General features: G+C 48.7%; 10 protein-coding genes across 11 annotated transcripts; 4 read left to right on the top strand and 6 right to left on the bottom strand.

The window, feature by feature from the left end:
• Positions 1–11: 11 nt before the first annotated feature.
• On the bottom strand, positions 12–2,099 carry FOIG_09095 (chitinase). The gene is made up of 4 exons (XM_031209281.1): positions 1,450–2,099; positions 1,174–1,397; positions 745–1,124; positions 12–697 (listed from the first exon to the last, which is right to left on the bottom strand). The coding sequence occupies exons 1-4, from the start codon at positions 1,823–1,825 to the stop codon at positions 379–381; spliced, it is 1,299 nt and encodes a 432-aa protein (XP_031061318.1). The 5' UTR covers positions 1,826–2,099; the 3' UTR covers positions 12–378.
• Positions 2,100–2,740: 641 nt separating this feature from the next.
• On the bottom strand, positions 2,741–4,099 carry FOIG_09094 (uncharacterized protein). Its single transcript, XM_031209280.1, has 4 exons — positions 3,950–4,099; positions 3,759–3,898; positions 3,519–3,709; positions 2,741–3,466 (listed from the first exon to the last, which is right to left on the bottom strand). Exons 1-4 carry the CDS (start codon positions 3,968–3,970, stop codon positions 2,850–2,852), a joined length of 969 nt encoding a protein of 322 aa, XP_031061317.1. The 5' UTR covers positions 3,971–4,099; the 3' UTR covers positions 2,741–2,849.
• A 305-nt stretch (positions 4,100–4,404) lies between these two features.
• On the bottom strand, positions 4,405–7,224 carry FOIG_09093 (acid phosphatase). Of its 2 annotated transcripts, XM_031209278.1 has the most exons (3): positions 6,438–7,224; positions 5,223–6,359; positions 4,405–5,168 (listed from the first exon to the last, which is right to left on the bottom strand). In XM_031209278.1, the coding sequence occupies exons 1-3, from the start codon at positions 6,791–6,793 to the stop codon at positions 4,700–4,702; spliced, it is 1,962 nt and encodes a 653-aa protein (XP_031061315.1). In that variant the 5' UTR covers positions 6,794–7,224; the 3' UTR covers positions 4,405–4,699. The 2 variants fall into 2 exon arrangements, with proteins under 2 accessions (XP_031061315.1, XP_031061316.1); XM_031209279.1 differs by lacking the exon at positions 6,438–7,224 and having other exon boundaries at positions 5,223–6,414.
• A 1,173-nt stretch (positions 7,225–8,397) lies between these two features.
• On the top strand, positions 8,398–9,671 carry FOIG_09092 (uncharacterized protein). The gene is made up of 4 exons (XM_031209277.1): positions 8,398–8,551; positions 8,601–9,067; positions 9,122–9,360; positions 9,410–9,671. Exons 1-4 carry the CDS (start codon positions 8,457–8,459, stop codon positions 9,503–9,505), a joined length of 897 nt encoding a protein of 298 aa, XP_031061314.1. The 5' UTR covers positions 8,398–8,456; the 3' UTR covers positions 9,506–9,671.
• A 574-nt stretch (positions 9,672–10,245) lies between these two features.
• On the top strand, positions 10,246–11,897 carry FOIG_09091 (aldehyde dehydrogenase (NAD+); the record flags this gene model as incomplete). Its single annotated transcript, XM_031209276.1, has 4 exons — positions 10,246–10,322; positions 10,375–10,743; positions 10,799–11,209; positions 11,265–11,897. The coding sequence occupies exons 1-4, from the start codon at positions 10,287–10,289 to the stop codon at positions 11,895–11,897; spliced, it is 1,449 nt and encodes a 482-aa protein (XP_031061313.1). The 5' UTR covers positions 10,246–10,286.
• An 88-nt stretch (positions 11,898–11,985) lies between these two features.
• Positions 11,986–13,014, bottom strand: FOIG_09090 (uncharacterized protein; the record flags this gene model as incomplete). Its single annotated transcript, XM_031209275.1, has 1 exon — positions 11,986–13,014. The coding sequence occupies one exon, from the start codon at positions 13,012–13,014 to the stop codon at positions 11,986–11,988; it is 1,029 nt and encodes a 342-aa protein (XP_031061312.1).
• A 590-nt stretch (positions 13,015–13,604) lies between these two features.
• FOIG_09089 (uncharacterized protein) lies at positions 13,605–14,645 on the bottom strand (the record flags this gene model as incomplete). Its single annotated transcript, XM_031209274.1, has 1 exon — positions 13,605–14,645. The coding sequence occupies one exon, from the start codon at positions 14,643–14,645 to the stop codon at positions 13,605–13,607; it is 1,041 nt and encodes a 346-aa protein (XP_031061311.1).
• Positions 14,646–16,550: 1,905 nt separating this feature from the next.
• On the bottom strand, positions 16,551–17,225 carry FOIG_09088 (uncharacterized protein; the record flags this gene model as incomplete). The annotated part of the gene is made up of 2 exons (XM_031209273.1): positions 16,551–16,889; positions 16,950–17,225. 2 exons carry the CDS (start codon positions 17,223–17,225, stop codon positions 16,551–16,553), a joined length of 615 nt encoding a protein of 204 aa, XP_031061310.1.
• Positions 17,226–18,154: 929 nt separating this feature from the next.
• Positions 18,155–19,895, top strand: FOIG_09087 (uncharacterized protein; the record flags this gene model as incomplete). Its single annotated transcript, XM_031209272.1, has 4 exons — positions 18,155–18,532; positions 18,585–18,756; positions 18,810–19,415; positions 19,474–19,895. 4 exons carry the CDS (start codon positions 18,155–18,157, stop codon positions 19,893–19,895), a joined length of 1,578 nt encoding a protein of 525 aa, XP_031061309.1.
• A 1,128-nt stretch (positions 19,896–21,023) lies between these two features.
• FOIG_09086 (uncharacterized protein) lies at positions 21,024–22,301 on the top strand (the record flags this gene model as incomplete). Its single annotated transcript, XM_031209271.1, has 3 exons — positions 21,024–21,492; positions 21,571–21,984; positions 22,036–22,301. 3 exons carry the CDS (start codon positions 21,024–21,026, stop codon positions 22,299–22,301), a joined length of 1,149 nt encoding a protein of 382 aa, XP_031061308.1.
• Positions 22,302–22,671: the final 370 nt, after the last annotated feature.

Here is a 22,671-nt window from a genome sequence, read left to right as displayed (position 1 = left end):
CTAAATTGAGCCTTAGATTCGGGATTAATTATCAGGTTCATCGACATAAAGTGACTAATTTACCAGGAAGCAGACAGTAAGGCGCGCGATGTAAGCATCAGCTACCAGGTCTATCAGCTTGAAATAACCCTCTTCAAAATACACTGCAAGAAGCCCAAAACTGCTTCCTTATTAGTTCACGTCACCTCGCTGCCCAGTTCGCTATTCACAATGATCACATGACAAGTATAATTTTGCGTAGCGTAAGTCGTAAATGCACCAGGGAAGACTTATTTATTGCAGTACTAAACAAATCTGTTGACCTCACACCCCAGCTATTATTCTATAAGTCTATAGTCTGGACCCCGAAGGAGCCCCGCTGAACGAGCTGCCAGGCATCTAAGCGTTAACACGGTCGAAGCCCTGCTGCATAGCCTTGAGGTGGCTCCAGTCATGGCTGTCAAGAGCAAGAGCCCAGGCCATGACACTCTTGACACCGCGGGTCTTGGCAAGAAGGCTGATCTTCTCAGCGATGAGCTCGGGAGTGTCCCAGGACCAGAAGATGCGGTTGGGGGCATCCCAGTACCACTGTCCTCCGTTGGCCTTGTCAGTCTTGCCCTTGTCGAGAGCCTCGTGGAATGAGGCGGACAGATCAATGCCGTCACAGTGGCCGTAGGCGGACTGGCAGCCAGTACCGCAGTGAGCAGCGGTATCACCACTGTTACATGTTAGCTAATATCTTGTAACGATTCAGAAGACACTTACCACCAGCCGGAAGCGGCACAGCAACCTCCAGTAGCGCACTTGAAGAAAGTACCAGCACCGCAGGTAGCATCGGGAGTAGTAGTCAAGTTGGTAGGGGCAGAGACAAAGTTGGCAGCCTCAAAGGTCATGGAGCCGGACTTGCCAGTGTCGCTACCATCCTTGGGGTTCTCGAGGAGCTCAGTAGGGCAGCCGATGGGGTTGGTGCACTTGTAGCCCTGCTTGGTGGTGAACCATTTGGCGTAGAAGGGAATGCCGAGGACGAGCTTGTGAGCGGGGAAGCCGAGGGAGAGATACTTGTCGATGGCACGGGCAGCACCCTTGACGGAGACGTGGTGGGTGGTGTAGGAATCACGGCGGTTCATGAGATCGTAGGTCATGACCTGAAGAAGTTAGTGGGGTAATTTCGTAAGGCTGAGGAGGGGTGTTTACGTTGACAAAGTCGACGGACTTCTCGATGAGAGGGGTCTCGCTGGGGACGTAGGCGATCATGTCACGCTCAAGACCAGGGACAGCGATGGAGAGCTCCTTTGAGCCGATGAACTTCTTGATCTCCTTGAGGAGCTTGGGGAAGGCCTGGATCTCGTAGGTCTTCTTGGAGTTGACGACCTGCTTGTAGTCGGCGCCGTTACCACCGGGATACTCCATGTCGATGTCTACATCCGTTAGCCAATCCGCCTGACAAGCTATCATATACAGTGCACATACCAACACAGTCGTAACCGAGTCTATCAAGAGTAGAAGCAACGTTGCGAGCGAACCTCTCCCGGCTGCGATCGGTCTTGAGACCCGCGTCGAAACCAGCATTGTCGCCCCAACCACCAATAGCAAGACAGACCTTGATGTCGTGGTCGAAAAGAGCGCGAACCTGCTTGAGAGGCTGGAAAGGCTCGTACTTGCCAGAAGGCTCAGTAGTGAAGAGCGAAGAGTTGGCAAAGGACATCATGACGTGGGTGACGCTGTGCGTGACGTCCTTTGGGGGGAGGTCGTCGGTGTGCCACTGGTCATAGTAAATGATGTTGCGCGAACAGCTCGCCTCAGCGACGGCGTAGGCGCTCAGGCCCAAGAGGGTAGAAACACGCATGATTAGAGAAGTAGAAATGAGTGACTTTGTTTAAATGAGTGTAGTTAAGCAAAAAAAGAATGAATGAGGACCGTTGGAGGTTGAGCTAACTACAAAAAATAGTGCGGTGATTCAGCGCTTTAAATGCACCCGACCCGAGAGGCTTAGCCATTAACGCAGTGCCGCTGTCCCTTTTTTGCCAATTAAGTTTAATTGGAAGCTAAACGTACATTATTCTAGAAAAAGTGAGCGCGTCAGCGTTTCACCGCGTATTATAGAGTTTGATTACCATTTGACGCCCCCAGGTTTCAAATTTCCACCACTGAGAGTGCATGAGTCCGGGTTACATAGCCTTAAAGTTAAAAACGCACAGATCACGGCAATTCTGTAGCGTTGTTTTTGTTGTGGTGAGATGATGTTCGGCATTTGTTCAGTGGCTGGCGCTGACTCGGCGAGCATCCGATCGTTCCGGTGTTTCGGGTCTCGGTGGGATGGGATATTGGGCTGGGGAATAAACCTTATGGCTGTGCTCTCTGCTGACGCTACTTGTCTCGACTCATGATGGTTTATTTTAATAGATGAGCATTACGGATAAAAAGGCCACTCTTGTTGCTCTATCTCTTGTTTATGCGAATGACGAGCCTTTGAGAGCCTTTGCTATTTTAAGCACCTGTTACTATTTGTCTAAAGCTGAATCAAATTGGTTCAAGACCTGACAATCTAGGGTAGTAGTGGAAGACCCGATCCGATGTTCCGATTGAAACCCCTTCCAATAAGAATGTCATGCCATGTCACATCTGGCACATTGAACTGTAGGGTACGGAGTACAGAATTAAGTTTGGGTTGAATACGAGTTCAAGATGAGATGCTACTCTGGAATGTTTAATTGATGGTCATACGACGTCGAGATATCCGATGGAGTAAAGTGGATTGGCCGCTCATTACAGTGGTATATACTTCTAGCTGCCAATATATCATTAGGCTATATGAATCCGCTACATACGTATATCTTTCATTGATCATGAATGCAAAAGCTCAGATGGCTCTAGAGCCTGCTCGAAATGCCATTCTCCCTCTGAATAAACCAGTCAACCGTCGAAGCTACTCCCTCTTCCAACGACACCTTAGGCTTCCAACCCAAAACCCTCTCAGCAAGACTCGTATCCGGCTTCCGCCTAACAGGATCATCTTCCCTCCTGGGCAACAAATGAACAGCAACGGGGTCTTCATATCCTGTTTTCTCAGCCACGACTCGAGATATTATATCTGCAATCTCACTAATCTCCATCTCTAGATCACTGCCGATATTGACCGGTCCATGATAATCGCTGTTCATCAAGGCTTCTAAACCACGAACACAGTCATTGGCGTGTTGGAAGCATCGCGTTGCGTGTCCATCGCCGAATATCGTGATTGGTTCTCTCTTCAGAGCTGCCATGATAAAGTTGGGGACAGCTCGACCGTCTTCTGGCTCCATGAATGGGCCGTAGGCGTTGAAGATTCGTGCGATGCGGACTTCGAGACCGTGTTCGGCTTGATAAGCATATCCGAGCGCCTCCATGACTCTCTTGCCTTCGTCATAACAAGCGCGCGGGCCGAAGCAGTTGACATTGCCTCGATAATCTTCGCGTTGGCAGGCAATTTGGGAGTCGCCATAAACCTCTGCAATGGGACTGTTAGTACAAGGCCAGTGAGTAAGATATATAGTTTGTACCTGAAGTGCTAGCAAGCAGCACTCGAGCGTTGTGTTTCAATGCATAGTCCAGAATATTCGATGCACCATTAAAGCAAGTTTGCAAGATGTCAATCGGCTGAGTCTCGAAATGCACCGGACTTGCAGGGCACGCGAGATGGTAGATTTGCTCGACGTTGTCTATCCACGGCAACGGATCTCGAACATCAGCTCTATAGAGTGTCAACACTGAAACGGGTTGTCGGGATCAATTAAGCGCACTGAATATATCGCACTCGCTTGTCCGATCGAAAATTATCAAGGGTGCTTTGAGATCCAGTCCATAGTGAATCAATCACGACGACTTGGTGGTTCTTCTCGAGAAGAAGCTGGATTAAATTGCAGCCGAGGAACCCGGCGCCCTGTCGATAAGATTAGCTTCATTTCTGCGTCGCTGTCATAGCCTCGCTTACACCGGTGACGACGATAACCATATTGCAGTATTTACGATATGAAGAATCAGATAATTGCGCAGGTAGTTTCTGTTATGAGTGAGCGCAAAAGGACCCGAGTTTGAGATTGGAGAATTAATTCGGAAGGCAGTCGCTTGTGGTAAAGTATTATCTGTTTTCAAGTCAGACGGGCATCATCGATCTGCCAAAGGTGAGACATCAGCTCTCAGCTAGCAAGGCGTAAGCGAAAATCTTGCCCTTGTAAGTCGCCAAAATCATTTTAGCTCGGTATCTGCCGAGCTGATCCGGCACTATCTACGTCATGTCTACCCTCCTGTGTTCTTCATTGGGGAATGTCTTGTCGCATCCCGTGTTGCACAGAGGATCTGACGTATGCGGCGTTGCTCTGCGGGCCAAAAGCAGTCGGGTTGTGACGAAAGAGATCATGACAGCTGGCGAGGTCTGGTGGGTATATAAAAAGAAAGCATAGGCTAACATGTCAGTGAAACGGATGTCTGGGTTCGTATGAATGCTACAATGCATGCGCGAGACCAAAGTGGTGCTGCTTCTTATCGTTCATTCTCTTCTTATCAATCGTTCTCTTCTTATCAATCCGGGACTCGGACAAGATATTACTTCACGTAGCACAAAGTCCGAGGCCATATGGCTGACCCAATTGAGAGTAGAAATCGACTCAATTATCTGATTATGTATCACAAGTCCTCTCAGGGAAGAATGCCTAACAACAAAGGTACCATCTATATCTGTCCTCTACAAAGCCAGAGCGAGAACAAGGAGGCCAAGAACGCCAGAGACAAATGTCTTGGTACCAGCGCTGGTAGGAGTAGCAACCGGGGCCTTGGTACCGCTGGCGCCTCCAGACGAAGAAGAGTTTCCAGAGCCAGAAGCAGTGCACTTCGAAGCACTCTCCTTCAAGACAGTAAGCTCATCGCCAATAACACCACCGTCACCGTGGACAAAGTTCCAAGAAAGAGCAGTTTCGTTATGAACAGTCAACTTGGCGAAACCAAAGTGTGTCTGGTCAAGGAACATGGTCATGTTGAGACGAGGCTCGCCATCAAGAACGCTGTGGCTCTCAAGGTTACCGGCAGCTCCGTTGACGAGATGAACCATGGACTTTCCGGGGTTGGTCTTGTAGGTGTTGTTGTTGATGATGGAGCCAGAGTCGATGGTGCCGTTGTGGCCCATGGGCTGAAGACGCTCATACCAGTGGATGTGACTGTCGAGCATTAGTACACAGGTTTTGATGGGTGTTGGCTAAGATATGACTTACCCGGCAATGTAGACATCGACATTGTTCTTCAACATCAGATCCTCAAAAGCAGCACGGATGTTAACCTGGTACTTAGCCACCTCGGAGCTGTACATAGGACGATGACCCATGACGATTACCCAAGGGGTCTTGCATCGATCAACGCTCTCAAGATCCTTAGCCAACCACTGATACTGCTCGTAGTTCTTGGTATCATTATAAGAACCATGCACAGCGCCAAAGGGACCAGAATCAGTGACATAAGTCTCATTCGCCTTGGGATGCGTCTCATCACCCTTGAGATCCGCAGCAAACGGCTTCTCAGGGCTGTTGGCGTAATCGGTCTCTGTGTTGATGGACACAAAGTGAGCTAGACCGTAGTCGAACGAGTACCAGAAGTTGCCAACACCGCCGGACTTGTCGCCAGCCATGTGGAAGCGGTTCTGGAAAGCTGTGAAGTTGCGCTGCGAGGGAGGGCAGGAGTAGTAGTTGAGCGTGGTGTTGGGCTGTGTTCCGTTGCTCTTGTCGTTGTCGAGATAGGCAGATAGAGTGTTGTTGCCGCCGTCGAATTCGGCGCAGGTGGCTTCGTGGTTACCGGGGACAACCATGTAGGGAATCTTGAGGGTGATACTGTTGAGCCACTGCTGCCAGAGATCCCAGTTTGACTCGTACAGAACGCTCATGTCACCACCACGGGGACTGCCCTGGTTAGCGACCTCGCCCTTGGGAAGAGGAGTCTTGTAGTCATCAGGAATAGGGCCACCGCCGGGAAGACTGGTTGAAGTTCCGTTGTAACAAACAGGCCAGTCATCCTCGCAAGGCAGAATGCCCGAGAACCAATCATCAGCATAGCTCAGGTCACCACCGTGCCAGGCAAAAGCAGCGCCATCAGAAACAGCCTTGTTGAGATACTTGTAAGTACCAGCTGCGTTAGTGTATCCCATATCGTTGAGAACTGCGATGGTGAACTCTGACTTGTCACCTGCTTCACGAGCAGTGGTGAAGCTGAGGACATCAGACTTGGTAGTTCCGTTAGCAGCAGGAATCTGGTAATAGTAAGTCTTGCCAGGCTTGAGGTCGCTGATCTGAACATCGTGGAAGAACTGATTGCACTGCGTAACAGCCTTGACGGCGGAACAAGGAGGAGTGCGGTCGTAGCTAGATACCTGGTCAGCCAATGACGATTCAACGCGCAGACAAATCGGGTAATCCCATGCGCCAAGCCCAGGAACTTACGTGGTAGTCGAACCAGTAGCCTTATTCTTCAACTCAGACGCACTCGTTCCCCAATGAACCGCAGGCGCAGCACCAAGCCCGAAGGGAGTCTGGTAGTGAATGTTGATACCGCCAGGACTATACGACAGCGAAATAACGTTGACGTTGTTGCTGGGGTTTGAAGAGCCAGGCTTCACGGCCGGAGGTTCAACGAGACGAGGGAATCCTTTTCCATTGCCGTTGACGGTGGGATCGACCCAATCGCCGACAGGAACTGCAGGGCCCTTGTAGGGATACTTCTCATCGACGACTGGCTTTGAGAGAGCGGGTGTAGTGAGAAGAGCAGCCAGGAGGCTGGGGGCAGCGATTGACTTCATGATGAACCAAGGTTACCTAGCGAGTCGGCAATGAGAGACTTGGACGGCAAAGAATCTACACCTGCCATATCGTCTTGATACAAATGCAACCTTAGTATATATAATCCCTTCATTATCATCGCGGAACTCCCCATCTGATCGGAACTCAGCTGCCGGATCGTCATCCCAAGTCCAACATCACCCCCAAACCGTTAACAACAACGGATCTGACGGCTCTCGCCGGTGGCAGTAACAAGTTTAGCTTGGCCATTACCCCTGTAAATCTGCGCCTTGATCCAATCAAGGTTGGTTACGATGAAACGTGATAAGCAGACTAAGATAAGCTTCTAGCAAAAAGACTCGGCCGAAGATAACGGATTCAGCTTAAAGCCTTGATTGAAGATGCGTTGATGCGATAAAGCCAATGTGTTGGAGGGTCGCTTCCACGTGGTAAGGAGCATTGTTGAGCTTTTTATTTGTTGATGGGTTGGACTCCATAAATCACGGCTTTTCGGCAGCTGCGAGATGAAGAGATGTTGGTAATTTCTGGGTGGCTATTGGTTGGTGGTAGAAATGTCCCCCGCAATTTTGTTTAGATCCCTGCTTGGTATGTTCAAAAGTGCCAACCAGGTTCATTGTTGGACAAAAGAAAACACTAACTCGCTTGTGCCAAGATTCCCGCGGCTTAGGTTTAGCCTTTTCTGTCACCTCTTGTATGGCCCGCTGCATGTTCTTCACGACCTGCCAGATGGGTGCTAACAGAGAAGCTCAAATATATACCATATCAGTTTCATGGGAACAAGGAGGATTACTCAGTATCCAACAATCGAACCAAACGTCCTCTATAAAATTGCAGATAGTCGCCCGGCACATATATAAAGGGACGGTTTCACAACAGCTTGCGAGACAGCCAGCTACCCTGCACCAAGCAACTTTGATGGCGTTGGCTAACATACCGATTTAATGTGCCACCATATCTCAGTATTCAACTCACAGTTTTACAATGATATTCAACTCTACTACAAGAAAGAAGATTTGCTTTCCAAATGCTGCATGTCGTTGTTGTCAGCTGAAACGACTGATTTAGATTTATTCAATAAGAGTTACAGCCCCGTAGATTCTCAGATTTAACAGATTCATATAAAACGACTAAACTCAGAGGCAATGCGGCATCGAAGCTGGAAACCTTCTGGCAGATATCATAACCGTTCTTCCTTCTATGGGCCTCTATACTATGTCATGGAGACTGATGAGCTAAGCGATATCAAGACCGGAACGACGGGAACGCACAGATCTGTCCACGGAAAATATTATTCCGTGCCAATAACAGCCACGGGCTGGGAGCTTTCATGCACAATATAATTAACTGGTTATGATCTGCATGCCGCAATCATGGCATTTCCTGCGATTGCGTAGTCCAAATATGTTATACCCCGCCTCGGAACAGCTCCGTCTATCCCTTTCCAGACATCATGCTTAAACCAGATCTTCCGTTGACATTCCTTGGCCATAAGATCGGCTCATGATTTGTGGGATGAGGAAACAAGGTTGGGTCTAGGATTTGAAACGCAGGACCTGTGTAGATATAAGTAGTCCATTAGTCGCTATATGAAACTTGCAAGCTTGAATAAATTGTCTTGGCAGACGATTCAAACTATAGTGCTTTCCCGTCGAGCCTCCTATCATGCTGTCCAAACTTCTTTTTGCTGCCATGGGTAGCATCTTGGCTCAGAGCGCCGCAGTCCACGCAGCTGGAAGCATCGGCTACCTCTTCACTTTGTGAGTCAGTAAACACTACATCTGTGAGATGAAAATTGACGTCTTTTAGTGGCGACTCATACTCCCAGACAGGCTTCGACCCCAACGGTGCAAAGCCCTCCGCTGCAAACCCACTCGGCAACCCGCCCTTCCCCGGATGGACAGCAGCTGGTGGTGCGAATTGGGTTGGAGACATTGTCAAAGAGCAAAACAACTCTCTCGTGCTGTCGTATAACTTTGCGTATGGAGGTGCTACTGTCGATGCCAACATCGTCAAGCCCTATGCAAGCACTGTCTTGAGCTTCGTAGACCAGGTCAACCAGTTCTCTAACTCTGTTGGCAAGCATCCAGCTGGTACCTCTTGGACAGCGCAGAATACCATTGCAGGAGTGTGGATCGGCGTTAATGACGTCGGAAACTCTTTCTATTTGCAGGATGCTGACGCGGTGGTTGAGAAGGCGACTACGAGATACTTTGAGTTACTACAGGTTCTGTACAAGGCTGGCTTGCGCAAGTTTGTCCTGCTCAGCGTCCCACGTGAGTCCTTGAAACCCCATTGAGTCTCGAGGTGTTCATGCTAACAGCATCTAGCAACCGAGTTGACACCATTGATGATCCAACAAGGCGCTGACTCAAACGCTCTTCTCGTCAAGGCCATCAAGCTCTACAACAGCAAGTTGGCCTCAAAGCTCAGCGCTTTCAAGAAAGCCAACTCTGGTGTCAAAACTCTTCTCGTCGACACGTCTGTTTCTTTCAAGAAAGCTATCAACAACCCCAAGGCCTATGGTGCTCCTGACGCAACTTGCTACAACAGCGATGGGAAGTCATGCGTAAGTAAATTCGCTTGAGTGAGGACTCTGTATGCTGACATGGAGATAGCTGTGGTTCAATGACTATCACCCTGGAATTGCTATTAACCAGCTTGTGGCTGAACAGGTGGCGAATGAACTTGAGGCCAATGGCTTTGGATGGTAAAGTCATTAACGCTTAGACCGCTTCCTGTGAAGCGCACGCCACTGCCAGGCTTGTCGAAGCAAGAACCTTTTTTCGTTCAAGCGAACCTTGGCCTAGTTGGCTTAGCGTATTTTCACGAAAGACATAAAATAAATATTACTTGCTTGAGCTTCAGCCTTCAACCTCCACGTAAATCAACCTCCGTTTTGTTTAGATGAGGTCTGACCACCGTTGCAGTTGTATGACTGTTAATGCTACGCTCGAGTCTACCAATTATATGCGAGTGACTTGCCGTCATGGGATTGCCCTTCAGTTATCCAGCAAATAGGATTTATCTTACAGTTGACTCTCAGAGTCCACATCACATCATTTCACCCCACCAAAAGCGACAAGACTGTATGATCCTGAGGCATTGTGGGATCGGGACCCATTACCAAATCAGTCGCTGAGCCAACTAGGTACTTTGGTCGAATAGCATCCATTGGCGAACCGTCTTTATCTTGTGGAGCTACACCTGTCATATCGTCAGCCCTAATCCACATTGGCATTGAAGATGCAACACATCTGACATGATGCTTATTCCAACAACATGGGTACGGGCTCGCGAGAAGCAATTATTGGCTAAGACTACAACATCCGATCCGTGCCGGAGTTAAGTATACTCTGCCATTGCAATGAATGCCCAGAAGGAAGATGATTGTCTGACTGGGCGTTTGTGCGATAAATACCCAGCATGGTCGCTCGCTTAGTATCGCACCGCTTCTCCTCATCACTTACCTCGCATTGATCCCAACTTGTGACCATGAGTGTCTCCATTGAGCAGAAAGTTGACTTCCAAGTACGTACATATCCCTCTCAGTAAAGCTATAACTGTCTTACTCTAAAGACAGACTTTCTGGAACGTCATAAACAACGAGTTGAGCTCCACTTCGGAAACCCGACGTGGTATCTGTCCTAGCACTGAGGAGACTCTCTGGGAGTCACCCGTATCGACCCAAGAAGATGTAGATCAAGCTGTAAGCGCTGCGAAAGCGGCATACCCTGCGTGGCGAAAGCTATCATGGGATGAGCGTGCCAACTACCTCGTCAAATTCGCAGATGCTATCGAGGCACATAAGCAAGAGTTTATTAAACTTCTAGGCCGTGAAGCTGGCAAACCGCCCCAGGCCGGTGGTTTTGAGTTGATGCTTGTCATGGAGCATATTCGAAAGACTCCAAAGCTGAGGATCAAGGAGGACAAGCCTGAGGAGAATGAAGATGTACGTGCCACGTCCGTTATTGCTGTGACAAGAAAGGGTCTAATAATATGCAAAGAGAACAGCCGTTGTGCGCTACGTTCCCCTCGGCGTCGGCGTCGGCATCGTTCCATGGAACTTCCCCATGTTGCTGGGCATTGGAAAAGCGTACCCTGCCATGCTGGCTGGTAACGCATTCATATGGAAGCCCTCACCATATTCTCCGTACTCTGCCCTTAAGCTTGCAGAGATTGGAGCTAAAGTCCTTCCTCCTGGCGTGTTCCAAGCTTTGAGCGGTGGTGATGACCTTGGACCTATGCTGACTGCCCATCCCGGTGTAGCTAAGGTGAGTTTCACTGGCTCTACTGAGACGGGTAAGAAGATCATGGCGGCTTGTGCAGCTACGTTGAAGCGTGTCACTCTTGAATTGGGCGGTAACGATGCTGCGATCGTCTGTGAAGATGTTGACATTCCTGCAGTGGCTGGAAAGGTAAGTTTCTCTATACTTTATCTGATGAAGGGAAGGTTCATTGAAGAGCTGATAGGTCGCGTTTCTCGCCTATGTTCACGGCGGACAAATCTGCATGAACATCAAGCGCGTCTATGTCCATGCGAGCATCTACGACAAGTTTGTATCTGAGGTGGTGAAGTTCTTGGAAGGTCTCAAGACCGGCGAATTCTCTGACCCTGAAGCCTTCTTTGGACCTATCCAGAATAAGATGCAGTATGACAAACTCCAACGCCTCTATGAAGAGATCGACAAGCAAGGATGGCAACGTGCATTCGGCAGCGTATCAGCTGCGAAATCGGATAAAGGCTACTTCATCCCACCAGTTCTCATCGACAACCCACCCGAGGATTCAAAAATAGTGCAAACTGAACCCTTTGGTCCAATCGTTCCTGTCATGAAGTGGCAGTCCGAAGACGATGTCATATCCAGGGTCAATGCATCAGACTATGGTCTTGGAGCGTCTGTCTGGAGTAAAGATGTTGCTCGTGCTCGACGAATAGCTGAACAATTGGAAGCGGGAAGTGTTTGGGTTAACACGCATTTCGAGGTTGCGCCGAATGTCCCGTTTGGGGGACATAAGCAGAGCGGTATTGGTATGGATTGGGGGGAGGTCGGTCTAAAGGGCTGGTGTAATCCTCAGGCTTACTGGGTAAAACATTCTGGGTGATGGAAATAGATATTATGAGATGAGATCTATAACTAAGTAAACGATTAAATACGATACCGATGCCCGAAACGAATGTTTGAACCTTCCACTACTCGTCCTTCATCACCATCACGACGACCTTTCCCTTAGTTCGACCCGACTCAACCTTCTCCCAAGCCTCCTCAAAGTCATCCAGACCAACCACGCTATCAATGTGCGGCTTAATATCACCAGCCTCCAGAAGCTTTGTAATGTGATCCAGATCCTTGCCGACCGGGTCAATGACGAAGAAGACAGTGTTGGCCTCCTTCTTGACATCCTCCGGACGATTCTGCTCGGGCACGGCGCATACACTGACAAGTGTTCCTCCTTCCCGGACTGCATACCACGTCTGAGCCAGAGAAGGCATGCCGATACAGTCAAAAACAAGGTCGAACTGTCGAGATGCCGGATCTTGGGCAACCCACTCCCCGATGCTTTGCTTCTTATAATCAATGGATTCAGTCGCGCCAAGTTGTCGAACGAAATCGATATTTTGTGTTCCAACCACCGCCGTGATAGTCTTCACTCCAGCGATGCGAGCGAGCTGTACAGCCCAGCTTCCCACTCCTCCAGCAGCACCGTTGATAAGAAGTCGGACCTTGGAATTCTTCTCCCGTGCAGCCTCATCACCCCTCAGAGCCTCTGGATCCAAACCACCTCTTGTGAATAGTCCCTGGTATGCAGTAAGTGCACTAATAGGACTCGCCGCCGTTTCAGCCCAAGTCAAGTTCTTAGGTTTAATAGCAAGCTCAGAGGCCCGCGCGAGAACATATTCTGCGCCTGCACCAGGACGGTTCGCTTCAATACGGGCGTAGACTTCATCGCCGGGTTTGAAGCCGCTGTTGTCGGGGGCTGAGACGACGGTCCCTGCGAGGTCTTGGCCTGGGATAGGGATCTTGTCGCCGATGAACTCAGGTGCCCAGAGGGCCCAGTCGAGTTCGCCCTTGCAGGGACAGGTAGCGTGAACTTTGACGAGGACGTCTTGAGGATGGGTTGGGGTAGGGACGGGTTGTTGAGATGAGAGAATGAGCTTATGAGAGTGCTTGTCTGGCTGGAGGATAGCCTTCATTGACGCTGGGAGCTTAGATGGATCCATTTTATAATAGTAGTAGGGTGTTTGTAAGATATATTGCAATGTTATTGAATACTGGAGATGATGCCTGATGAGATGTTTGAGAATAGCGACAGCGACGCAGCAGCATATAAATACTATAGTGGCTTATAAGAATTCATACTCAACATTGCATTATCTCCGTCTGGTTCCGGAAACTGTATCTCTGCAACTGTCATACTCGAAGTTAGTCAGCGAATAACGCCACTAAACGGTTTCCCGTGTATCGATTACCCGGATACCCGATGTCAGCCTGCATGACGAGCAACAGCAAAAACCTGGTCATAGCGGCATCTGCGGCACCCTGGCCAATTACATGTCTTGAAATTCTCCTCGGAGAAGCACCATCGCGTGTTGGTCAGCTCGCGCTCGGCTTGGTAATAACTTAAAACACGAGGTTAATAACCGAATCTCTGATGCTATAGGATTGACTTGGCAGTGCAGTGGCGCAAAGAGGCTTGCAACTGGGCTCAATGCTTCAACTATTCATGACATCACCTTTGACAATTCCTCAAGTTAATATTGCGATAAATGAAGAATCGGTGATGGGGCTGGATTATGTAGACGACCAGATATTACCAGAATGCAATGAACTTGGTCTCAATGCTCTCCCTCACTTCTTCATCCTCAGTGCCCGGCAGATGAAACGAACAATGGTGAACCCCTCCCGCGACATCACTCCCGTCCTTCTCACTCTCGGTATCCATGATCTTCATAAGAAGAACCTCATCTGGAGTCTGGTCACTAATCCAGTACCACTTGTGCTTGGGATTAGCCTTGGTCAGCAGTACATCTGACTCAAACGTCCCATGAACACCTGGTGGGTTACGCCAGAAGCTGACGCCGTCTTGTTCATCAGCTGTCCAGTAGTCGACATAGGCCATTGGATCCCGCTTGACAGGTTTCAATGGACGCCATGTAGTGTACAGGGCCCATCGTCTGCCTTGGTAGTTCTTTGCTCTACCTCCTGGCAGCTCAGCAGCCACATCGCCTGCCTTGATGATATCACCAGCCTCGTCAATGAGCTCTTGGCTCCAGTTCCGAAGAGTGTTCCATGCGCCAGATGGACCCCAGTCCTTATGAGGTTTGCGCACTGGACCTTCCTCTTCGCCTTTCTGGAAACCCTTTGCCCTCGTGGTAGGAAGCTCATGCTGGGGTCGAACAGCTGGGCCAGTTTCCCCTCCATTGCAGCCATTACTTGACTTTGAAGGCATGGGGTATGGTGGAGCGAGCTCCGGCTCCTTAAACGGGACATTTCGTGAAGAAGCAAGGAGGATCATGACCTTCTTCGCTCCGGTGACAGACTTTGCCAACTCGATGATCTCAGGATCGTACACTTCCTTGCGAACGACGGGGTCTGTCCACGACGAGTGATCGTACGGCGGAGAGCTGACCGCCGAGATATGTTTGACCACCTGGAACCCATTGCCATCAAGGGTGAAGGAAGAGACAGAAGGACGGATGTCATTCACTGCTACGAGCTGCTGAGTGCAGTCTTCGAGCGTAGTGACACCGGCGATTGGGGAGGTTGGAGGAACTGGTCCACTGTGGTAGGCGATAGTAGCAGTAACATTCTTGCCAACTGGTGATTCATGATGAGTGTCCTGCTGAGACATCGTGACGAGGGTGATAAAAGTGATAGGCGAGTTTGATTTGGGTAATGATTGACAGATAACGGTGTAGGCAGAAGGGAAATTGTTCCAAAGAATGAAATCCTCGTATCTTAGAAATGTGTCGATGACTAGTAAACGTATCATATTGTACTGAAGCTATCAATACATGGTACCTACTACGCCGTTCGCATCACGACCTTGATCAGCTGACAACATACTTTCCTGGCTAATACCATCCGCTTGTTCGGCACGAAACTCTATCATGTCTCACTTCCACTTATCATTTAGAAACATCAAATGTGATGATATCGTCTACCGACAGATCTGAGATGTTTAACGTGTCCCTTGGGTGGTTGTAGAAGCGCTTGGTTGACAGCCAGGCGTGTGGCTGCAATTCCGACCCCCGGGTGTACCCATGGCATATGCATGTAACCTTCCAGATTGTGACGCAAGACCTCCTCTTTTCAAGCTCCCTTACGGGGACGGGCCGGTCCAGATCGCCAGAGTACTTATGAATGCCAAGCCTGTGAGTCTTCGAAATCGGGAATGCCCAAAGTGGCAGTTGGATATTCTACGTCCACCTCCACATATTAGCAATGCTACGTATCCAGACGCCTCGAACTTTTATTGTCCGTAGAAAGGTGAGGGGTTAAGCTGAAATGGTGATCCATGAGTATGGCTTCACCGAATATTGCAAGGGTGCGTTGCTTGACGTTCCGCGACGTTTTGTTGACTTCGGAGTCACGATTCAGGGTCAACCGTGCCCCCCGACTTACATTGTCTCGACCTTTTCCTTCATTCTTTCATTTCAATTTCCGCTACCGAGGCCCCAAAAAATATTTCCCAGAGCTATCAAGCAAAGAACCTACGAGACTGAGGTTGACTCAAGTTTGACCTTGCGAAGAGACTTAGTTAGGAGGTATAGTAATGGACTGCAAGTTGGCAGACATGACCCCGGACTACTCGAGCCTCATTGTGAAGCATTCTGGATTAATTTTTGGATAATAAATGTCAATTTGAAACGGAAAGCTATCTCAGTCGTATGTATGATACTGCTCATTATTCTTCTCTCAGTGACCGCTTCCTGACGCACAGCCTCGCTCTCGGATCAGGTATCATGTCACTATCAATAGTGATATTCCGCGGTCTCCCTTTCCCATCTGGCAACTTGAACTCAAAATTCGAGAGTAAAATCGCCAAAGTCAGCTTCATCTCATTGGATGCATAGAACCGCCCCGGGCAAGCATATTTCCCATACCCAAACGCCATGTTACTAGAATCAGTCATGGAGAAGAGGTATCTCTGTGCATAGTTTGAGTCTGAGCGGATCTTTGAGTATCTAAGTCCATCAAACTCGCTTGGTGGCGTCGGGCCCGGGACATGCGCTGAGTCTTGAAGCATTGCGTGGGAGGGAACCGCGATGCGAGTCCCTGAGGGAAGATTGGTGCCGTCTGATAGTGTCATAGGTTGGTGATAGATGCGATTGAATGTTACTGGAGGTTTGAGTCAGGAACTGGAAGAGCGCAAGCTGAAAAAAGGCTTACAGAGAAACACGGGGTTGAACCGTTGCGACTCTTTGAGAAAGCTGTCGAGTTTGTGAAGTCGATTCAACGCCGTCTTGTCCCACCCACTAGCACCAACAACGCCTTTGATCTCCTCTACGACCAGATGCGACGTTGCGAAGTAGTGTTCTGTAAGAGGGTAGCAAAGGAGCTACGAATGGTCTCAAGATATGGGGAACAACGCGGAGAATAAAGCCAGTTATAAAGAGGCTCTCGCTATACTCGGCTGTTGTCGTCAACCATTCTTGGTTGCGACAATGTTCTGGACCGAGAAACACCCTGGCCGAGATGCGCGATATGAGTCGGACCATGATGGAAGCAATGTCAACTTCAACCCATTCGTCATCTAAGAATCATTAGCATTTGTTGAACCAGTTGAAGGAGCTGAGAGAGTCTCGCCTTTTATATCAGGCATCTCTTTGGTCAATGCATAGTCCAGTTCCTCCTTCATCACCTTTGTCAACGACACGAGTTTTGGCGTCAGCCGCTGCTGAATCACACGGTTCTGCAGGTCGCTTTGCAGAAACACCATACCGCGCGTGTACTGGCCAGCAAAGTCATTGATGAAGGGCTCTACCGAGCGAGTCTTGTCCTGAGACAGCTTTCGGACTTCATCGATGTGATTCGGTGGGATGATGACGATATCGGTACCAAGCTTTCGCACCTGAAAGATAGAGTCTTTAAACTATAAAATGGATGAGATATTGGAAAGGATGGTTGAGCAGCTGTAGGAGAGACTGCTCACCTTGTTGTAGCCTTGACTGATGATAGATCCCCCTTCCCAGACGAAGCGTAAACGGAGAAGCCATGTAGGCTCAAAGACGCTTCGGTATCCTACAAAGGGGACTTTGACTGTAGACGAGGACAATAGGACATGAATGACACAAGAGCATAGCCAAGCGCCAAAGGCCACGTAGATCAACCAGTGAACGTCCATTAGCGGTATTCCGTCAAGACTCGAGACGAGCTGCTGGAACAGCGTTTCATGGCTAGTAGTGTTCATGCTATTGAATGTGTTCATTGTGCTCTGTTGAGGATAGATGAGATGCAATAGGTAGTTGACTGAAGTCAATGGGAAAGGTTGTGGGCTATGAGCTTACTGAGCTGCTATGGGTTGGACTCACTGACTCTCGAACAAGTCTTGTTTATCCTCTCCTGTCCATCACGGATAGTCTTTCTCAGGTTAATTTACTTTAAGCATTAATCAATTGGATGGAAAAGGTCTTCACGCATGCAGCCATAACCAGCAATCGTCAACATCCACTCCATCGATGTGCATCGGTCGCAATATCTCCTTTGAACACGCGTTGCATTTCAGACCTTCCCAACCACCAGAAACTCTCCCACTTCTCACGCAAATCATCTTTCTCCACAGGCCCCCAAAAGTTCCCAAGAATACTCCACCCCCTTCTCAAGAGGTGAGTTGTAATCAAGGTCCGCATACGCCCCTGAAGAGCGTTGCTTCGTGTTCGTATATCCTCACTGTTGACGGCATGCTGGGCTGAGACATCAGCCCTCAGTCACTCATGATAGTAGATTTGATAGTTACAGGAGGTGCCGCACGGAGGTGTATGCATGAGGGTCACGGTGGCTGCAAACGCACCTCTGCCGCCTGTGAGAGTCTGACGCTGTAGCGATAACCCTTGCCAACGCTAAGACACGGCAATTGACAAGGACCTAGGTTGTGGAGTTAATGATTGAGATAAACGGAGTATCTCGTATCATTTGGGAATGTTGTTCCAGCATGCGACACACGGGCTTATGCTTTGTTCTGGAGGATATGGTCCCAAAGCGAAATGTGACCGAATCCCCCTCTCCCGGCTCTATCGACATGCAACTTATAGGCTCCATAGAGTAGTCCTTCGAGATATCAGTAATAACTTTCTACACTACTGAAGCATACATTTATCTCCAGTCTTGACATATTTTGCATTGGATCATTGTCACAAAATGACGAACAATTCTTATTACTACTACGAGTTTTACAAGAGTCATTCTCATGCTGTTATGGAATTCATGAGTGAGAACACTCTCACATCATCATGTCTCATCTTAGCGGCGTCTGCCGTTCTCCTATGTATTCAATGGTTTAAACCTCAGCCGTTGATCATGGTGAATGGCAGAAAGTTTGGCGAACTCTCCAACGTCCGCGCCAAGAGGGACTTTACGTTTGGGGCCCGCCAGCTCATCGAGAAGGGTCTTCAGATGAGCCCTGACAAGCCATTTCGTATCATGGGCGATGTTGGCGAGCTACACATCTTGCCGCCAAAGTATGCCTACGAGGTTCGCAACCATGACAAGCTTAGCTTTACCATGGCAGCATTCAAGGTGAAGAGCACAAAAGACAGGAATGAATAATATAGCTGACAGCCGGGAATAGTGGTTTTATGCTCACCTTCCGGGTTTTGAGGGTTTCAGAGAGGGTACTAACGAGAGTCACATCATGAAGCTTGTTGCGCGACATCAACTGACTCATCAGTTAACTCTGGTGACGGGGGCGGTCTCTGAAGAGTGCGCCTTGGTGTTGGAAGACGTTTACACAGATGATTCAGGTATGATCCATGCGTTGCTTGTAAGCGAGTCAAGAACTAAATTAGTCTCGCAGAATGGCACGACATCACCGCTAAAGACGCAAACATGAAACTCATGGCCCGCATCACCTCTCGAGTATTCCTCGGCAAGGAGATGTGTCGAAATCCCCAGTGGCTTCGAATCACATCTACCTACGCGGTCATTGCCTTCCGAGCAGTAGAGGAACTGCGCTTCTGGCCAGCGTGGCTTCGGCCCGCAGTCCAGTGGTTCATGCCGCACTGCACAGAGTCCCGTGCGCTAGTCCAAGAAGCAAGGGATCTGATCAACCCACTTCTTGAGCGGAGACGCGCAGAGAAAGCTGAGGCTGAGAGAACTGGAGAGAAAGTCACTTACAATGATGCTGTTGAGTGGCTGGATGGCCTTGCGCGTGAGAAGGGTGTTGGGTACGACCCGGCTTGTGCACAGCTCTCGCTTTCTGTAGCCGCTTTGCATAGTACTACGGATTTCTTTACGCAGGTCATGTTTGACATTGCTCAGAACCCGGAGCTTGTTGAGCCCTTGCGCGAGGAGATCATTTCCGTTCTGGGCAAGCAGGGATGGTCAAAGAACTCCCTTTACAACCTCAAGCTCATGGACAGTGTTTTGAAGGAGAGTCAGCGACTGAAGCCCATATCCATTGGTACGTGCCCCCCTGTCCTAGTCTAGAGCACCAAACAATTGCTAACAAAGTGTAATAGCAAGCATGCGTCGCTTCACAACTCACGACGTCAAATTATCCGATGGCGTCATCCTCCCCAAGAACAAGCTCACGCTCGTGTCAGCCCACCAGCACTGGGATCCCGAGCACTATAAGGATCCCTTAAAGTTTGATGGATACCGCTTTTACAACATGCGCCGCGAGCCGGGCAAAGAGAGCAAGGCACAGCTCGTGAGCGCCACTCCGGATCACATGGGCTTTGGGTACGGGCTTCTTGCCTGTCCTGGAAGGTTCTTTGCGTCTGAGGAGATCAAGATTGCCCTGTCTCACAATCTGCTCACGTATGACTTCAAGCCTGTTGAGGGGTCGAGTATGGAGCCGAGGAAGTATGGCCTCAACATGAACGCCAACCCAACTGCAAAGCTATCTGTTCGTCGAAGAGAGGAGGAGATTACAATTTGATTGCTGGATCTGGAATGACTGGGGTTCAGATTTTAGTCAGCTATGGAATGAATGCTTTGGGTCCATAGTCAAGATATAATGGCTGCGACGGCTGGTCTTGTCCCATGAAACCTACCTAGCGTGTAATAAATATGCAGCCGAAACTTTGGCTAATTAGGCTACCTTACCCCTTCTAGATCATCCCAAGCAACGAAACTTGCTGATCATCCTGTGACAAGTGTCTATGTGACCCTGGGACGGGCCGGCAGCATAGCGCTTCGAGAGTCTGTTGATCCATTGCTGGCCAAACGGAATAGACCATTGGTTTTTCTCTAGTGGGGAAGTTTTGGACCGTGATCGAGTCACTGCAGGCATCTTGTGGTAAGTGTTGTAGTTAGATGAGAAACTGTAATCTTGTTGATAATAAGGTTGAAGATCTGATGCACGGGAACAGGAACGTGATCTCTGTTATGAATGAACCAGAAAGTCGGATTAACGTTCAACCGCAGATAAGGAGCTGGGCCTGAGGATGGATTAAGAGCTGGAGGCGGGAAAGGATATTATCGTCAGTCATCCTGATTTAGAAATGCATTACTTAATCGCAAAATGGCAAGAAACGAGGTCAATGGGGGATAAACTAAATATAACCAGGCGAAAATTAGTGTTATTAAACCATCTGATCCGCCGTATTGTATCAGGATCTGATACAGGGGGTAATGGGTACAGTAGGTCTAGGATACCTGACAGCTCATATGACTGAACGGTCGTGAAAACAGGAAACTGCATTAAGCTAGAAATTGATCAAAGGCCTCAACTGCGACCTGACGCAGTAGATGACGTGGACTAAGCATGTAAATTGTTAATATGTTGAAAGAAGGAACTTGATACGATGCTCCCAAGATGGTCTGACCTCATAAGCACTTGGTCGACCAATGCAGAGCCCAAGATTGGTGGTGGTGTTAAGGGACCCTCGGAGCCTGATTGTCGACAAGCGGGGTTGATATCACCCAGTATAACTCTCAATCTTGGTCGTAATCAGACTCTAACTTTCAATAACTTCTATCTCTTGTAATTATTCAGTCCACCCCATAAATTCTGATACGTTCTCAGTTGGGTTATATCTGTTCATTGACCTTCAGAACAGTCGCGATGAACCCTGATAGAATGGAGTCTCAGCCTTTTGTACCAAAAAGTGGGCAAGAAACTAAGTTCCCATATGATCGCACACCAACATATCTCTTTCGACTCTATGAACCTGGGTCACCCGGGTCATCTGGCATGCGAGAGGTCACGACACCAGTCCGTACCACGTCCTCTGGCGAAAATTGTTCCGACAGAATGAATCTACTAGAGCTTCCGCCAGACGAAGCTACCAAGAAACTATATTATCATCTCTTGTGGGTATATGGACATGAGCATCGATGCAATCTCATGTCCTGGTCCAGCTCTCTGTTATTCGTCCTCCAATACGGCTTATTCAGAAACACCAAAGTCAACAAGACGCCCTTCTCGGAAATACAACTGATCATGATTGATACTCGAGAGTTTCCAAAACAAACATTTGTTAGGGACCTTGATGTGTTAGAACACTTCCATCCATACGTCTCTGATCTGGTCAGTAAGTACGCGTTGCCTGAAGCCTTTCCTTTTCCTTTTATTTTTCCCCCATCTCTTTTAACAAGCTTTGGCTTTGCAGGCAGGATACCAGAAAACAAAACGTTTCCCCCAACACGTTCTCATGTGTTGGAGCTCCAGAGCAAGCGAGAGGGCTCCATGTACTTTGGAGAGTACCTCTCGCAAGGTCGTCTGGACATTCAAGGCCGGTGCAGCCAAGTCTCGATGCAGCGACTCATCGATACGGGACTTTTCACGCTGTGTCCTCTTTTACTTAAAGATTGGACACGATGGGCGATCCCTGTCTGCAATATCAGGAAAACTTTCCTATCGACTCAAACTACAGACCTAAAGAAGGTTCGAACTGCCATAGCGATGGCTCAAGTAGGTATTGGGGACCGATTTGCCTTCCCCTTTGCTGTCATGTTACTCGCATTGCAGTGCCGAGAAGCAACCGATCCAAGCATTCTAAATGCATTTCATTCCATGTTTACCAGTAAGCTAACCACCGATGTTTGTGTCACCCTTCGCTAAAATGCTCATGTAGACCAGGAACTCAACGTTGTTGACCTCAAATACGATCTTGAGTCTGAACGATTGCCGGAGCTTAAGCAGTTTAAAGAGTCAATGGAAGCTATAAGGAAAGAAAGAGAGGGACAAGAGCCAGAGTCAGATGGACCAGAGAGAGGAGAGCCAGACCCCTTGGTTGCTCAGATTGAGGGCCCGTTCAAAACCCTGTGTGTTAATACAAAGTCGTCGTTCCCTCATCGTGGACCGGGTGGACGAAAGCATGTGGGATTCGCTGAGGAATGAACATTTATAAGGCTAATTTGTCTCATTTGTACGGGAGTACATCAGTATGAAGCCAAGCAGAGCAGCGAAGCATAGTAAACTCTTTGTCACCACTTTAAAAGGCAAACAATACCGGATACCCACGAGTCAAAACTTTAACTAAACGCCAGCCTCATTTAGCATCAATAGTGAGGTTGGCAAATAGAGGATTGGCTTTTTAGGGATAACCTGTGAAACACTGATTTGGAATAAGAGGCAGATGAGCTGTTCCCTTTCTATCAGATAGACTCTTAGCACAGGTCCTCGTTCTAGTAATGATATTGTTGTCTATTAACAAATTGCGGCATTAGCACACCATCCTAGCAAAAGCCGATAATCACATTACTTCTTA

This window comes from Fusarium odoratissimum (genome assembly GCF_000260195.1).
Source record: "Fusarium odoratissimum NRRL 54006 unplaced genomic scaffold supercont1.14, whole genome shotgun sequence".
Classification (NCBI taxonomy): Eukaryota; Fungi; Ascomycota; class Sordariomycetes; order Hypocreales; family Nectriaceae; genus Fusarium; species Fusarium odoratissimum.
Note: the sequence above shows the minus strand (reverse complement) of the source record. Positions and strands in the feature narration are given on the sequence as shown.